This window comes from Sphaerodactylus townsendi, linkage group LG04 (genome assembly GCF_021028975.2).
Source record: "Sphaerodactylus townsendi isolate TG3544 linkage group LG04, MPM_Stown_v2.3, whole genome shotgun sequence".
Classification (NCBI taxonomy): domain Eukaryota; kingdom Metazoa; phylum Chordata; class Lepidosauria; order Squamata; family Sphaerodactylidae; genus Sphaerodactylus; species Sphaerodactylus townsendi.
This window is the reverse complement of record NC_059428.1, coordinates 40,077,955-40,095,539: the sequence shown is the minus strand read 5'-3', so window position 1 is coordinate 40,095,539 and position 17,585 is coordinate 40,077,955. Positions and strand designations below refer to the sequence as shown.

The 17,585-nt window shown below is 41.9% G+C and overlaps 1 protein-coding gene across 1 annotated transcript in view; it reads right to left on the bottom strand.

Annotated features, from left to right (window-relative positions):
* F5 (coagulation factor V) overlaps positions 1-17,585 on the bottom strand; it is a 51,814-nt gene that overhangs the window by 17,233 nt on the left and 16,996 nt on the right. The window contains exons 8-17 of the mRNA XM_048495515.1: positions 16,243-16,420; positions 15,285-15,387; positions 13,702-13,913; positions 12,774-12,924; positions 12,107-12,319; positions 7,489-9,271; positions 5,257-5,416; positions 4,132-4,368; positions 3,334-3,541; positions 810-989 (exon numbers count right to left, since the gene is read on the bottom strand). Coding sequence (XP_048351472.1) covers positions 810-989; positions 3,334-3,541; positions 4,132-4,368; positions 5,257-5,416; positions 7,489-9,271; positions 12,107-12,319; positions 12,774-12,924; positions 13,702-13,913; positions 15,285-15,387; positions 16,243-16,420 — 3,425 coding nt within the window. The remainder of the gene's footprint in view (positions 1-809; positions 990-3,333; positions 3,542-4,131; positions 4,369-5,256; positions 5,417-7,488; positions 9,272-12,106; positions 12,320-12,773; positions 12,925-13,701; positions 13,914-15,284; positions 15,388-16,242; positions 16,421-17,585) is intronic.

Below are 17,585 nucleotides of genomic sequence, written 5' to 3'. Positions count from 1 at the left end.
AAGTGCCAACATGGCAATTTAACCTGAATACTGAGGTTTTAGAAAAATACTGAGGTTTAGAAAAAACGGCTGGCTCCGAGGCATGCGTTACTCAGGAGTAAGCTTGGTGGCAGTCGGTGGCTTTGCTTTGAAGCAACCGTGCAGCTCTTCCAACAGGTGAATCATGCCCCTAGGAGGGTTTACTCAGAAGGAATCCCCATTACCAGCAACTGAGCTTACTCCCAGATAAAGGATTGTGCTTTAGTTCTTCTCATGAAAATCAGTGGGGTTTAACAGCGCTTAACAGGGTTACCTACACTGCCTCCCCAAAACTAGGTCTTAGGTTCCATGCTAATAATCGAGCCCAGTGGCCCAGAACAGCCTAGATGTGTGTGTGGGGGGGGGACTCTGTTTGTGCATGCCCACTGATAGGGCTCTGAGTGCCACCTCTGGCACCCGTGCCATAGGTTTGCCACCACTGCTCTAGCGTGTGTAAGCTTTTGTACATGTGACTATTACAGAAACAAGAACTTTATCTCTGATCAATAAAATGACATAATGCTGGTTATGTTGTCTCAGATAAACACAGCCTTTCAACAGATGGATAATGGCATTCCCAAAGTGCACAGATTTAAAAAATTGATAACAAGAGAAGATGTGTTGCCAATGCAACAGAGAGGGCTAGTGAATGAGTTGGAAGCAAAATCCACTCTGGTTGCAATAAGATGACAGACAGCTCACAGTGATTCATGTTGTTGGAATTGACTGGATTTATTCTAGCACTACACAGAACAGCATTTACTTTGATACGCTGATTGGATGATATTTACCAGGAAGAAGTGTGTAGATGCCAAGCTGATGATTTTCCATTCCCTGTTCTGTGAATGTCTGACCGTGAAAATGAATAACGTGAATGTCTTTTGGCCCGCCCAAGTTCAGCAGATGCCAGTGAACCATCTCATCCTCATACATTCGCAACCCCGGCAGTTGGTACTGGAACCCATTAATAGCTGAAAGAAAACATTTCAGAAAAGACAAAAGAAATTGCAAGCAAATTCAGTACATCTTCTGATCATCACACATCTTGACACACAAGTATCACTGCAATTGTCTGTAACCACTGAAAACTTCAAGGCATTGATCTTGCAATATTTTTGCAACTTAGTGCCTTAATTAAAATATTATCTTCATAGCAGAAACCAGCTAAATAGAAATACTGTAAACATAAACTGAAGATCCAACAGCCTTATGTATGTTGAGGGAAAGCTATTTCCACCTCATCATTGCAGCCTCCCATGTCATATGGCTTTTGGTCCATGTACGCCCCCCAACTTTCAGCATCAGCTTTTTAACACATGCAGGAAGCTGCTGAGAAAAGGGGAAGCAGACCTGCCAGAACTTCCTGCTGGCAATAGGCTGCTGCCCTACTCTTCACACCCTGCTTTACTGGAATATGGATTTCACATGATTTTCATGCAGTATGTACTGGCAAATGCCAACAGACATATATTTGTGTGTGTGTGGCAGAATGTCCAGATATTAATACAGGCCAAAATGTGCAAAAAGGTCTGTTAGCAAAATGAGAACATTAAAAAGGGTTAATGCAGTCAGCTGAGACTGGAAGTCCCATGGACATGCATCTTGATTACCACACCCCGCCAAGGAAGTTCGCTAACACAAAGAACCTAGAGAATTCCCTGATACCAGATTATGCATTTCCTCTGCCTTTCAGAACCATTTCCTTAACAATCGTTCCCTCCCTGATCCACTCAAAGTCTCAGCCAAATTTGAATACCTGGGCAGAGACTCCAAGAAGTAACTCTGACAAGTCATTCAAGACTAACACTGATACAATAAAGAAACAATTGGCTCTACTGACCCAATATTTAGAGGACAGTAGATGAGCTATTAATTAGCTCAGCCAAGCGATCCCAGCATGGGAAACCAAAAAGATCCAGGAAACGAAACTTACTTTCTCCCGCCCAAACTGCGCAATGGGGTATAAAAGTACCATTTGCCCCACATTCAGTGCTCTTTACTCGCTTGAACCTCTCTTGGTCAAGTTGGTTTGAGACACGATATCGTCCTTCACTTGGATTCACATGTTGGCCATCTGAATCCTTGCCTTCTCCAAGAACTTCTCTGCAGAACTTAGGTAACGTATAAGTCCCTTGCTTCCCTTCCCAATCTATCATCCACACCTACTTTCCACCCTTTTTATATCTCTTAGAAACTATGTGTATGCTTCTTCATGCCTCACTGTATGAATGCTTACAACCAAAACTTATAAATATATTTAAACTACAATTTGGTCTCCTTTGTATTCTCTGTAGAATGTTTCAAAAGCCGTTTCTGGTATAGTTGTTACAAAGATCCCACCACTAGCCTACCTCTTGCTGCCAAGCCAAGTTATTTCCCCCAGTGCTAAATGTTAAAAAGTTCTCATACTGTTAAGCTAGTGTAACAACATACATAGGATTCAAGCATGATGTTCTGAACCAAATCCCAAAACAGTAACGTCCAATGTCATGGGAGGAGTTCCATACAGTAGTACTTATTCACATGAAAAACAGTATTAACAGTGAAAATTCTAGTGGGAGCACAAACTTCAAAGAAACCGATCAATCATAATTTTTATTCTTTATGTATTTACTTCTCCTATCCTTCTGCCCAAAGGAGACCCAAAGTATCTCACATTGTTCCCTTGTCCTCCATTTTATTCTCACAACAACCCTGTGAGATAGATTAGGCTGAAAATATGTGACTGGCCCAAGGTCACTGAGCACATTTCTATGGTAGAGTATGGATTCAAGCCTAGGTCTTACTGATCCTAGTATAACGCTCTAACCACTATAACACACTGGCTCTCACAGAATAGAATACCATTTCCTCAGCGTAGTCATCATTCTCAAAAGTGGCCAACATCAACGCTTCTTGCCAACTGTGATATTCAAGTGTTTCCAAACATATCATCCTTAGCTTTATACATCTCAGATTGCACATGTGGATGTGGAACATCAAAGTGAATACAATCCAGGCAGCATTAAATGCTTCAGGTCCTTCCTTTTCCAATGTGAGCTAAAGAAATGATTGCTGGTTCTACTGAAATAAGTGCTGGAGCAAGATAGGAGTTAGCAATGGGACTGGTTGTGATGACAAAAGAGAGAAAACAGGGATCTCTGTAAAATTACTATTATTTGGGGCACAAGTGATGTCACACACATACAAAAATCACATGCAAGTGATTTGCGTGCACAAAGTATTAACATGTAACAATACCCCTGTCATTTTTCTGGTGTTAAAGCCTGAGTTATTTTTACCACCATGATAGAAGACAAAGGTGTGCATTTGTACCAGGATATGTGTGGCATCTTTCAGCATCGGCAGTTCTGTCTTCACATGCCTTCCTGGCTTGTTTATTGAAATACCAGCTCTTCTTTTCATCAAAGACCATAAACAGCAACACAAATTCCCGCATATCTGTCGGCTTGTTGTACTTGTCAAGCATTCCTTTTTTACAGACCAAAATTGGCCCAACCAAGCCAGAGTGTATATCTTTCCCCTGCAAAAACAAAACACAATGTGACTGATTAGAAAGCAGTTGTGCAAATTAGTTTCTAATGGAGAAAAATTTCAAATCTCTAAAGTGATTAATGCATTGTTGAAGGCTTTCACGGCCAGATTCAACTGGTTCTGGTGGTTTTTCAGGCTGTGTGGTCGTGGTCTGGTGGATCTTGTTCCTAACGTTTCACCTGCCTCTGTGGCTAGCATGTTCAGAGGTGTATCACAGAGGGAAGTGTATAACAGACTTCCCTCTGTGATACACCTCTGAAGATGCCAGCCACAGATGCAGGTGAAATGTTAGGAACAAAATCCACCATACCATGGATACACAGCCCGAAAAACCCACCAGAACCAATCTAAAATGATTTATTTTAAAAGCACAATTTTGATTCATTAACAAAGTTAATGAAAGTTATAACCACTTTGATTCTCTCCTGTTTCACACACAGGAGAATCTCAAATGCAAGTCATATTGGCAAAGCAAACTATGTATGAAATAGGAAAAGGAAATACTTGGTCAAGGTGGAACAAAGCATCTTGTCTTAGAGCAAACTTTATAATTGTTATTTTTTAAATAGATTGTCTTACTGGGTTTACAGCAGAGTAATAGGCCCAGGACCTACACATTTCCCCATCTTGTGTAGGACCTGATTGTTTTGTTACATGCCAGACATAGGTATAGGTGCCATTTGGCTGGATTGCATCATCTTTCTTGAACCATTCTGGAGACTGATCATCATAGCTTCTGCCTTCAGAAGATTTCTCATAAGAAAGTCCATGGGCATGAAGAGAATATGGTCTGGAGGCCAGATTTTTAAAATGTACCTAGAGAGATAAAGAGACAGCAATTATCAGCCATAGAGAGGCATCCCTCCCAAAATAGCTTTTTAAAATTGCAATGTTGCCCTAGGTTCAGATTTTAAGGCCTGAGCCAACAACAGTTTAGATGGGAGTTTTAGCAGGAATGTTAGAATCATAGAATCGAAGAGTTGGAAGAGACCACTAGGGCCATCAAATCCAACCCCCTTGGCCCAGGATGGCCCAGGAACACACAATCAAAGCACTCCTGACATATGTTTATCCAGCCTCTATTTAAAACCTCCAAAGAAGGAGACTTTGTTCTCACTCTGCTTTGCAGAAACTGAAGGAGAAGAATTTATTTGGTTGTAAAGTTTATACCCTGCCTTTGTTTCCAAAACAGGGCCACCATGGTAGAGAACAGATGAAAAACATACACAATATAATAACATATTAAAAACCACTAAACTCAACAAAAACACACATATAATTAAAAACAATTAAAGCCAAAGCTAAAATACACATGCAAAGACATAGAATGTAATGCTTGAAATCCTGTATGAGGGGGGTGGGGCTGGGGGTGGGAGATGTACAGCTGGTTGAACAGAACGACTTGAGCACCTTTCAGATGGTTGCTGCTCTGAAGAAAATAATAAAAGGTAGTTCCCACCTGTTTTCAGACAGTACCCAAAGTAATTCAGGTTTCTGATAAAATTCTGTTATTGTACCATATATATAATTTCCATTCTATAATTTAACTGCAAGATACAAACATGTTTTGGTAATGCTTCATGCACAAGCTACAAGGTATAGGTGCTACAAGGTATAAGTGCTACAAGGAGATCTATTCTTCCGAGATGACATAATTCACCCTTTATTAATCTCCCCACTTCTTCAAAAATGAAATAGACTTACCAGGATGACATCATCTACTTCGGCTCTGATTATGGGACCAAGGATGCCAAGGTGATCTTCACATTCCCTTTTAACCATGGGTGTCTTGAAAGTGCTATCTTGATAACCTCGGAAAACCACCTTTTTGTACACTGTGCTGGCTGAACCACTTTTCACTGTACTGAGGACATGAAGCATTAATAAACAACTGAACAATTATTTTCTTATGGTGAAAGCCTATTGCAAACAATTCCATGGAGATTGCTTACAATACGATTCAATGCTTTGTTACCTCCTGATACAAAGTCAGGCATCAAAGCTGTTGAGCTTAAGGGGGGAGGATGTCACCTGAGGAGGCAATCATACAAAAGGTGGTCTGTGGATCAGAAGATCAAGTCCTTGATGAATGTGTATGAAGCAGCCTTATCCTGAGTTATACCACTGGTTCATTTAATTCAGGACTATGTACTACTCTAAGGTGACCAGATTTTCACCTTTTTAAAGCGGGATGCGCGTTCACCCGCAGGAGCGCACTGCCTTTTGGGGCGCTCCCCGGTTTCCTGCCTGGTCACAGGGCGGGAAACAGGGGGTGCCCCAGAAGGCAGTGAGGCAGCACGGGAGGCTGCCACACTGCCTTCTGGGGCGCCCCCTGTTTCCCACCCTGTGACCAGGCGGGAAACCGGGGAGCGCCCCAAAAGGCAGTGCGCTCCTGCGGCCGCGTGTGCGGGAGGCTGCAGAACTGCCTTCTGGGGCGCTCCCGTTTCCTGCCCTGTGACAGGGTGGGAAAAGGGGAGCACCCCAGAAGGCAGTGCGGCAGCCTTCCAAAAATGGGGAGATTTTAAAAACCCCACGGGACGTGGGACAAATTGCTTAAAAGCGGGACTGTATCGCCAAAAGCAGGACGTCTGGTCACACTATACTACTCTGACTAGTAGCAGCTATCTGGGGTGTCAGCAAGTCTTTCCCAGCACCTGTCTTTCCCAGCACCTGCTGCTAGAGACCCTTCCTGTGTAAATGCTGGGGACTGAACCTGGGTTCTGCTGCATGCACTGAATCATACACTGAGCCATGGACCTTCCCCAGTTATATTGTTTGGTGATCATGGGGTACCAAAAATTGATTAGCACTGATTCTGCCTGGCTAACAACCATGAATCAACATGTGCACGCTCCTGCTCTTGCTCTGTCTTCACAGATGTTGCTAATTACTACTGGGCACTGGAGTCAGTCAGGGCATTATATTCACTGATACCTGATACAGATATGTGCATGGATTTTTAAATTCAGTTCATTTTATCAATCATTATAGTCATTTATTATAGTTCAAATTCTTTATTTTGATCTTCATTGATTTCAGAGGCTTTATTGTAAACCCAACCCTCCCAAATGTGCAAACCTGCCTGCCTGCCAGTGTACACAAGAAAGTTTTTGCCCTGCCTAGCAGCTGCAGCTCCAACCAATGAAATAACTCAAGACAAACAGAATCCATGATTAGACTGAATCACAAGCTTTCCCCAAAGCCAGTGCAATGATTCTATTTTCAGCCTAACGCTATGCCCCAAAATGCCAGCTGGTAGACATCTATTAGGTGGGAATTCCAGCAAATAGTTCTGGTTGCTCAGCATCACTGCCAATCCACCCACCTCACTTACCCTCATGATGTCCAGACAGCAAGGCCCAACAGTAAACATCGGCAATTGTTTTACACTGACAAAAGTTATTGGTCAGATTCAGTGGTGGGATCCAAAAATTTTAATAACAGGTTCCGATGGTGGTGGGATTCAAACAGTGGCGCCGCCACACACATGCACCTCCAGTCCCTATTGGGCAGGGAGGTTGCTTTAGTAACCCCTTCTCTGCACTCAGAAAAAAATAGTAACCACTTCTAGAAAAGTGGTGAGAACTGGTTGGATCCCGCCTCTGGTCAGATTAATTATATTAACTATAATAAAGAATTGACATGATGTGATTCAACTCTTGATTCATCATTGTCTGAATACATATTCTCAGTCTGAACGAGACTTGCTTACCTTGTTTCCAAACTGCCCTAAAGTCCCAGACCAAATGCAATTTATCCAAGATGGCTTGAATGTTCTCTATCAACTGATTTAATCTGACCTATTCCTATATGGCTCAAAACTTCATAGGATTGAATGTTAATTCATATCAAATAAATGAAAATTATCAGATTACAGTAGTTAAGACAGTGACATGGAATCAGGCTGTGATAAGAGAGAGAAAAAACAAATCAAACCTTTTTCTAAATGCTGAATAGTCCCACACATCTTCTACAGCAGCAATGTAGTATGTCCGCTTGTACCCATCACCAAAAGCACGTAAATAGTGCACAGCTATGTCCTCAGGGTTACGCACTGAGCTAAAGTTAAGTCGAGAATCTGTTGTATACGGGTCATCATAGCGTACAGTCTCATATTCCAATGAACCACTGGAACTCTCATCACCCTCTGAGTATATTGGGTCAAACTCATCGTACTCCCCATTTTCCTTTGGAAGGCCTATCTTGACAAAAGGTTTAGACTGTATTGGTGTCAGAGTGTAATTGTCCTCATTCAGTTGCATATCCTGGTTGGCTTTATGGAAAGCTTGGGTATTGTTGAGTATTTTAGATGATACTGGAGGCTTGAAACCTCTTGGAGTCATTGAGGCACGTAGATGTTGCTTTTTCTTTTTTTGCCGAGATTTCAGGAAAGTTGTAGATGTCATCACAGTACAGGTTTCATTTTCCTTTTCAATCAGGGTTCCATGCTTGCTGCTCACTTCCTGTTGGCCAAGTTCAGGTTGGGAATCTCCTTTATGCATCTCCTGCTTTTTTATACTAGGGGATATGGTATTTTCTGCATCAATTGTGGCATTCCTGGAGCTGTTCTGAAGTTTGTCATCAACAATCTTACTCAGGCCTGTTCCTGGGTCATAATTCTTCTCAGAGACAAAATTCCATTCATAATCTGTAGGGACACTTTTAGAGGGACACTTCTGTCCTTTGAGAGGTGAAACTTTTGGTCTTTCTTTTACTGTCTTTGGAATGAGAGTAGGATCTAAGCTGCCTAAAACTTCACTCAAAGTTGAACTGCTATTTTGCTGAACTTTTGACAACTCTAATGCAGAAACATTATGTGGTTCAAAATCATTTTCGACTGCCTCTCCCACAGCCAAAGTTAAATTAGTTGAAAGAATGGAAAACTCATCCTCTTCATACTCATCTGAGATGTAATCAGTTTTTAAATCAAATGTTGAATTATCTAAGGTGGAGGTGTTTTCTGATCTAGGTATGGCAAGAAAGGTCATACTTGAAGTGTTGCCTAAAGCAGAGGCATTTCTCTTTTGTTGTACATAAAAGAGCAGAGCACGCATCTGTTTAACAGCAAAAAATGTTGCCTCTGACAAACCTCCTTCTCCTTTCTCTCCATCCAAAGTATCCTTTCCGTCTGCACTGTCTTTTTCTTCCTTTTCTGAAAAAGATTGTGGAAAAATGGCCATGGTGCTAGTTTCTGAGTTGGCTAATAACTCCACTGGATCTTCGTTTTGTACTTCCTGATCAGTTTCTAGGGGTGCCACCCCATGCAAAGTATCACTATCATTGGCAAACCCCAGATCCACAGGTATGTCATAGTCCCCCACAGTAGTGGTACCATAAGTGTCTTGCATAGCGAGAGCAGTAAGATTATACTCTTCCTCAGTAGCTGAACCATTAAACGTTCGAAGTCCCAGCAATGAAGCTAATTCTTCTTGGTAATCCTTTTCCTTCCCTTCCTCTCTCTTTTCTTCATACTCATCATCTTGGAATCCATAAAGTGTGGCTAAGTTTTCCTGATAATCATCTGTATCTGCTACTGCGCCTCTTTCTTCTTTTACTCTTGTTGCTACAGTAGGTGTGGGAAGCATCTCAGGGGGCACAAAGACATCATAAAATGCGTCATAATCTTCTGAGTAATCATGTTCACATTTGACATCCCTAAACCTCATTCTCATGCCATTGCTCATTTCACGGGAACCCCAGGAGGACAGAAGCCAGGTCCCTGAAAAAGCAAAAGAACACAGATTATGTGTTTCTTATACGGAAATCGTTTGACTTTGGCATCAAAAATATGAATTTTGTGGCTCACAGTAGTGGTAGGAATGATAAAAATTATACCTCATTATATTATAGCAGAGTCAAACCTAGCAGAGCTTATCAACAGGTGTAGCTATAGGAAAAGCAGAAGCTCTGCCATTAGCATAGGGAGATAATAGTTCACATTACCTCAGTGCCTTTACCATTCATCACCAGGGCTGGTTCCAAAATTAGGGGCCTACCTGTCAGCCCGCAACACCAAGATAACTATGTGCCATCCACCTGCCTCTATGTCTGCTTATAAGCTCTCCCATAATCTGTGGTCACAGTCACCTGGACATCCTTTCTTTGATAGTGCTGAATGGTGTTTGCACCTGAGAATGCTACCACCATGGCTACCAGCTGTGACCATCTACATGCATTTCCCTGGCAGTACAGACCAACACATGGAGCAGGGTGTGTGGGTGACAGAGCACTGGTAAGCAGGCAGGGGAAGGACATGTGTTTAAGCAGCAGGAGAGGAGTGTAGGCTGAGGGAGTTGGTGGCTGTGGGCCCTGCCAGAAGTCCCCAGCAGCTCTCCAAATTCAGAATATGCTGACACAGGCCCTGTTCACCATTGCTGTCTGGAAAAACCAGAAACCACACACTCTTCATCTACTTGGGAGAAGAAAAGGTCTCTCTCTCTCTAAGGACAAAAACATATGTTACTACTTGGTCCTGGCTGCTAGAAAGTGCATATCTGGATTGGGGTCTATTTCCCATGCAACCAATGTAGAACTTTTAAAAATTAGCCTTTAGAAGAAGATGACAGGGAAGAGCATGGTTCATAACATCATCATTCCCTGTGCCTCTGCCTAGCACCTTTACCTATCACCAATGCCTTTAAAAACCTTATTACAGTTAATGAGTCTCAGTTTTGTTTACTGTGTAGAGGTCTGCCATCCGTGAAAAGGCAGTGTACAAACAATTAAGAAACAAATCATGGTACAGCCTAATAGCAAGGAAACCTGCACTGCAGGGTAGGTATCCTGATGAAGTGTGGGGTTATAGCAGTCATGATTTTTTAATCTCTTAGCAGGCGTTCAGTTATACAGAGAATAGCCTACAGGGAATACCCTCTGAAAAGAAACCTTCAAAGGTTGCTCACATGAGAAGTTATGTACACTCTCTTGCTGCGTACCTTCCTTCCATGTACCAGGGCCTGTAGTGTGTTCTCTGATGCCTTTAACATATATTTTATTTCAGCTGGCTCCCAAGGGACCCGGGAAAAGAGCCATAATTCAGTGGTAGAGCATGTGCAGAAGCTCCCAGCTCAGTCTATGACTTGTCCAAAGAAGACAAGTTACCTTGCGACCTGAAGATCTCTGCTTGAGGCTTTCATGAGCTGATGCCAGTTAGGCTAGACAATACTGAACCAGTTGTGCTGAAATAGTGGTTTGGCGCCTGTCCTGCTTGCCAGTTACAAGCAGAGAGTCGATCAATTCAGCAAGCTGTTTGAGTATGTTTGAATGAATAAAGTAGTACCCATTTGCATGATTACACTGTTTTGTCATATGATAACTTTCATCTGCCTTCACTGCCTCCAGTTTTGAAAGGCACATAGTAAAATGGGGAAGCGGACAAGTGCAATTTTTGAGACGAATGCAATCCTATGTAAAGTTACACTCTTGCAAGACTGCTGAAGTCAGTAGGCTTAGAAGGGTACACCTCTCATTAGAACTACACTTAGTGGGTCTGAACCCAGCTAATCATGCTGTCCATTCTTGGCAATCTTTTCTTGAATAGATGCTGCTGATTGCAAAAAGCAGGGAATGCACTCTAACTGATGTTGGTCATTAAAAGGATGCATCTGTGCAAAGAGGAGCCCAACAGCAAACAAGTCTGTGCTGCATACAGGTCAGGTCAAGGATCTAAATAACCATGATCTCAGGAGATACTGTGGTTTCTCTAGTAAATGAGATCTTTTCAAGCAGCCACAAGCTGCAATGGCCATGGGGTTATTGTGTAAGCTTTTTGGCGTGGTGCTGTGCTTGACAGAAATTTCACCAAAGGATATTGAGGCAATCTAATCAAGAGCTTGCCTCATGAGCAACTGAATGGGTCTGAACAAGGTAGGTTCACCTGGGAAGCCTGTTTGCAGCAAAGTTCTCTGCATGTCGATGCTGGACTAGATAGCCTGACTCAACAAAAGGCAGCTTTGTACATTTATAACCTTTCAGCTAGAAGTTACCAACAGCTGGAGAGATGGACGGGATATACAGGTAGAGAAGTCAGCCTGCCCAGGCTCATATCACATTTCAGTGGAGACTGGCTGCTGGTACTTGCTTTAGCCATAATGTCTAGAGTCATCATGTATAAAGAGCCTCTTTTTGGTGATGGTTAGAGCTAGCATGAAAATGTTCCATGTGATTTGGAGAATTCACATCGTAAACAAATGTTATAGATGCCATAAAGACCAGGCAAATGTTTCATCTGGGCGAAATCATGATCCTTAATGTGGTTAATTAAAATTGGTTTTCAAAGGAGCAAAGGTGGAGCTGCCCAACAAGATCTGACACACACAGTATAAGACTGTGACAGGTATTTTCAAAATACTAAAGAGAATTGAACACGCTCATTTGTAGTTCAAACTCACTGTAGCTGTATAAAAGATTGTATTTCTGCAGAGAAGAAAACTTCTTGGCCAACCTACTACTCCTTTCTGTTCTAGTAACAGGGAAATACTAGTCATCAAAACCCATTCTGAAGGCTGATTCAAGACATACTGGGGATAGTGAACTACATTGTCCTGTCACTTACCAACATTGTTCATAGTAACAGTTGCAGATTCACCACTCATGGGAAAAAGGTTTAATATATCTTGATCTTTTCCTTTGTTCAGAAAAGTATGACCTGAAAGATGTACAGGCACTATCTGATCCTGGGCGCCCACACTGGAGAGATGCCACTCAACAATGTAATCCTGGCAAAATCCCAAGATATTTGTTCTATCAGATGCATAGCCATTGAGAGCTGAAAGGAGGGAAAAGAAGTTGTTAAAAGTACCTTTAATAGGATTTATAATACAAAAAGAATGAAACTGGCTCAAATTCACACAGACATGAAAATCTATTCTATTTGTTATGCAAGATCTTGCCCTGTGTATAAAGCATCCTGCATGTAATATACCAGTGCACGAAGGAAAGAGTTATATTAAACCATTCTCACTGAAGGATTTGAGAGATTTTTCTCACAGGCACACTGAAGCAGCCTTGAAAATCACCCCTTCACTCTACCTACCCAATTCTTCTCAATTTATATGGTGGTTTTGAAGCTGGTCAAAAGGGTTGACATAAAGCTTACCAACAGGAAAACAATATACTATTTGGTGGACTTTTCAAAAGTACACCCTGTAATGATTTCCATAGTACTAACAATGTCGGGTTCTCACAAGCTTAGCAAAATATTGGCTCAGGTATCCACTCACTGTGCATAACATTAGACTTGTAGAATTTGGGATCATCTCTTTTCACAGTGGAAGGGTCACTGCAGTATTGCTTGATGTTGTCCTCCAAATACCAGCTTTTGTTTTCATCAAACACTGCAACGACGGCATGCTGCTCCACATCAGCCTTATTCTGAAAAACACCAAGACAAGCCCTAGCTGCTGATAGCATGAAGAACTCTTCATTTCATCTTCACTGATGGTTTAAGAATCCCAAAGATGGGCAGTAGGTATTAAAGGACACCCCCTGGAGGAGGGAAGATTTTAAACCAGTTGCAAGGAGTAGCATTAGGGTCATTGTTCTTACCTTGCTCCTCACTGTATGGCCATAAAGAAGCTGAAAGTTTGTCAGCCACAGAGCTGGGCTGTCTAGAAAGCCACTTACTCATGATCAGAGTCTGTGGGCCACTGTTCACTCTTGTAAGGGCTGAATCATTGCTAAACTAGAACCCCCACCCCCACCCCGTTCAAAAGTCCTAACATTGCTATTCATCCTTGATTTCACTGACATTGATCAAGCAGAAAACAATGCTAATAAATCTGTGATTTTGGCTCGGTTCTTGTGTTTAGGGTGATGAGTTTAAAGTGATCAAATCCAGTTTCTAATTCCAGCTGGAAAACTATATTGATCTGTTACAGCAAAAACCCAAAAGGTTTGTGGTACCTAAAGGCTAACTGGTTTATGGTAGCATAAACTCTTAAGGGGGATAGAGACTAGTTGTACTTCAAAAACCTGCAGAACTGCTTTGACTAGAAAGAGTTATTGAACCAAATAAATTAGGGTGGTCTCCATGGGCAGTATGATTTTTCTGTCTTACCATCTGTAGCTTTGCTGTCACCAGTCAGAGAAGGAACAGATGAAGACTGCTCTCTGTCTCACTGTTTCAGACCCTGCAATACTTTACCATACCTGTATTCCCTTCTGGTTAAGTGCTCGGCCTTTACAGATCAATAAGGGTCCAATCAATCCGGAGGCTATATCCCTTGTCACATCCACAGCACTATGATATAATCTGGTGACACACTGAGCATCTTCTTCTGTAGGTCCATCAGTGTCAAGAACAGTCCACTTATACGTATACGTTTCTCCTGGTTGGACAATTTTACCCTGTGTGTTGTTCTCTGACATACACATAGAGAAAACAAGAACATAAGCAAATGAAAGCAGTCTGTGGAGTGAAATCACTACCCATAATGTTTGTTCTACTCCAGATTTTTCTACTCTTTTGTGCTGCACAGTTTTAATGCATCTTCAAGTCACAGAATACTTCATGACAAGTGATACTACAAGTGAGTAGCAGAGTCAAAACTATCTCTCCTTGTGCTGCATCACTTCCTTAACTGCTGCCTCCTGCTTTGCTGCCCATTAACTAAGGCTGTTTCCGCACGGGCGGAATACAGCATCCCAGGGATGCTAAAAACAGTGTCCCTGGGGAGGGGTTCAACCCCCGAGCGGCACGAAGCCGCTGTTTCCAAACCTTGCTCCCTGAGTGAGATTTTTGGAAACAGCGGCTTCCAAACGCTGCTGTGCGAACGGCAGCGGCTGGAAGGCGCCATTTCCCCCCCTTTCCCGAATGCCTTACCATCCCTCCGACCTTCCAGCACATCGTCCAGGCCAGGGGACACGCCCCCCTGCCCTGCAACTCCAGAGCTGTCGTGCAGGGCAGGGGGGCATGTCCCCTGGCCTGGGCGACACGCCGGAAGGTCGGAGGGACGGTAAGGCATTCGGGGGACGCCGCAGGTTGCGCCGTCTTCCCTGCCCCTACCAGGACTGTCTGTGCGAACAGTCCCAGGGGGGTGCTTCGGCGTCATTTACGCCAATGCACCCCCGCAGCGTGGCCGTGCGGAAACAGCCTCAGTTAAGTTAAGGCAAGGCAGTCCCTAAGTGGTACTGCCTCTGAAGATAATTACTAAACTGGTACAAAAAGCAGAAAAATAGCATGTCATAAGGTGATTAACAAGACTGGGGAAGGTATAGTATAAATCCCACAATAAAAACTGACAATCACCTTTTCTAAGGAGCTGAGAAAGACAGAGTTGCTGTAAATGTCTGAATATATTTACACTGTTAACCCTATTGACTCTATCAAAATTTCTTAGAGGACCAGATGCTATAACTTTGCATTAGACAAAATGAACTCTATGATGGATACAGTTGCCCGTCAAAACTAGGTTGTGCTTATACTGATTTTTTTTTTAAAAAAACCCAACTTGAATGATTTCCCTGTTTTATAAAGATAAAACCAGCTTTTCTTCCCCAAAGATGCATGCTACCCCTACCGACCCTTAAAACATTTACATATGGGAGCTAACTTAACTTACCTTACCTTAGTTAACTTACCTTACCTTAACTTACCTTACAGTTATTTTATACACCCCTTGAAAGAATGAGACTTGTGGGACCTCTGGGTGAAACTTCCACAGCAATACATACAAACATTCTATGGTGAAAAAGCAGGAAAGAAATCTAAGCCAAATAATAAGATTGCTCACCTTTGGAGTCTGAAGGGTACACAGCCCCTTCTGCCTCTTTGGAAAGTGTTACTCCATGCACATAAATGCTGTACGGTCGACTGGCCATATTTTTGAATACAATCTGTTTCAAAATGCAGGTGGGAAAAAAATATGAGTTCAGTATGGCAACAATGCTATTTCTTGACATCAGCTATTAGAGCTGGTTGTGCTACAGTACTGTTTAACACCCTGCAGACAAATGCTCAAGTAAACGAAAAGCGCAACATGTGTCCTTGTATCTGAAAGAAGGTATCATTGCTCTTGCATGTCATTCACAATAGATTCCAGTGGGTGGAGTTCTTGTTATTTAAGAACAAAAAGGTGACTGTGACACCTTTCATAAGATGACTGTGGTTTGAGCTTTTTTGGTCCAGAGCCCATCAGATGTATAACGTCTGTCCTCAATTGGCAAATAAATGTCGGCAGAAGAAAAAGGAGCACTAGGGTCATAAGGCCGTGAAATGCAATAGATACAGTCTGTGATATTTCTAAGCAAGGCTCAAATGTATACAAGATAAGCACAGTGACTATTCCCAAAAGTAGCACAGGATGGCTATTACTTCAGCTCTTGGTATTTATTACTAGTATCAAATTAACAAAAAAGGGAGGCCACTGAGTGCTCATTTATGATCACACAAAGTCCCCTGTTTACCCAATTCAAATCTGCTTGCTAATTAAACACAACCTCAGCCTTGAACACTCATCAGTTCTGTCCTATCTTTACATAAAGACCAGAGCCTGTAGAATGGCTAACTATTTGGCAATGGAAATTGCTCAGACGAACATGAAAGTTACATTCACAGGGCTACCTAGATACGAAGTTGAATAGCAAAGTTAGGGATAATTACCAATTCTGAGTAACTAGGTCAACAAACTCAGTGAATTAATGCATTCAATAAAATGGGATGTCAAAGTTTATATAATGCTCAGTACTTACACTGATGGTATCTCTAACCTCTGCTCTGACAACAGGGCCCAAAATTCCACGGTCTTTTGGCCAGGTACTTTCTGTATGTTTGCTGAAATTGGCATCTTTATACTGTCTGAAAACTGCCTTTTTGTACGTTTTGCCGATGAGATTTGAAAAATTGTCCAGATACAGAGCTCTATATTGTCTTGAAAGGGGGGAAAGGGGAGGGGAAGCACATCAGTAAAATCTCTTCAGTGGAGATATAAGTTTATATATAAGAAGTCTATTTTAACAAATCTACATAACACATATCATTATGTCTATTATAGTAACTCAGCAAAGGGATGTGCATGAACCTCCATGGGGATATAACTGGAGTATTATATCAAGTTCTTCTGCATGTATTATCAAGATGCATGACATAGTCTCTGCCTGTCCCAACAGACGGTATCAGGATTTTGAGCATTCTACACAAATGAAGACATCCATTTCTACAGATGGATGACATCTTCCGCATTAGACAATAGTAGTATAATGCTACAAAAGTAATCCTGCATGTGGTTCTTCCCATCAGCAGTCTCATCCTAAGCTGAGTTATAAAGCCTGTTAGAGTAAGCAATGCCTGCTGTACAAAAAAGAAAAGAAGAACTAGGCAAGGGGCAGCTAGAGGAAAGACCAGTTAGATAGGATTGCGGTATCAGCACCTTCTTTCCTGGTAACTGTCATTCCTTCTCTGTCTCTAGATTGCTATTCTTACAGCAATATCCTTAATAAACTTATTTCTGCTCTTCATTATCAGTTCCTGAAAAAAGTTTTCTCCACACTTTAATCAGTCTGTGCAGCTCTGTTGCATAATCATTCACTCAATACCCTTCTAACTCAATTGAAGTCAATGAGCTTAGAAGGGCGTAACTCTACTTAGGATGGCACTACAAATGACTCTTGCTGTTGGGTGGACAAACAAAACACTGCACATAAACATATTTTAAAAGCTGAATTTTTTAAAATGAAAAGCCATATTTGGAAGTTGAAATGTTGAATGGTAGGAGGAATGGTCTTTTTTTTTTTTACTACAACAAACCTCCACTACGGCTCTCCCTGCTCCTCACTGGGTTCCAGGAGCATTAAAACACTGCAGCAAAAAGCTGGGAAATACATAGCTGGGGGATACACAGATGCTGTTCAGGGATGCATGCGAACAAAAAGTGAATCAGATGTGCAAAGATATGAGAAAGAGGTGATGGAGAGTTTCTAGGAAAAGAAATCTACCACTTTGGTGCTTGGGACAAGTGTTACTCCAGAGTTTTAAAATGTAGTTCCTATCATTTATTTTATTTTATTTATTTATTTTTCAGTTTTCTATACCGCCC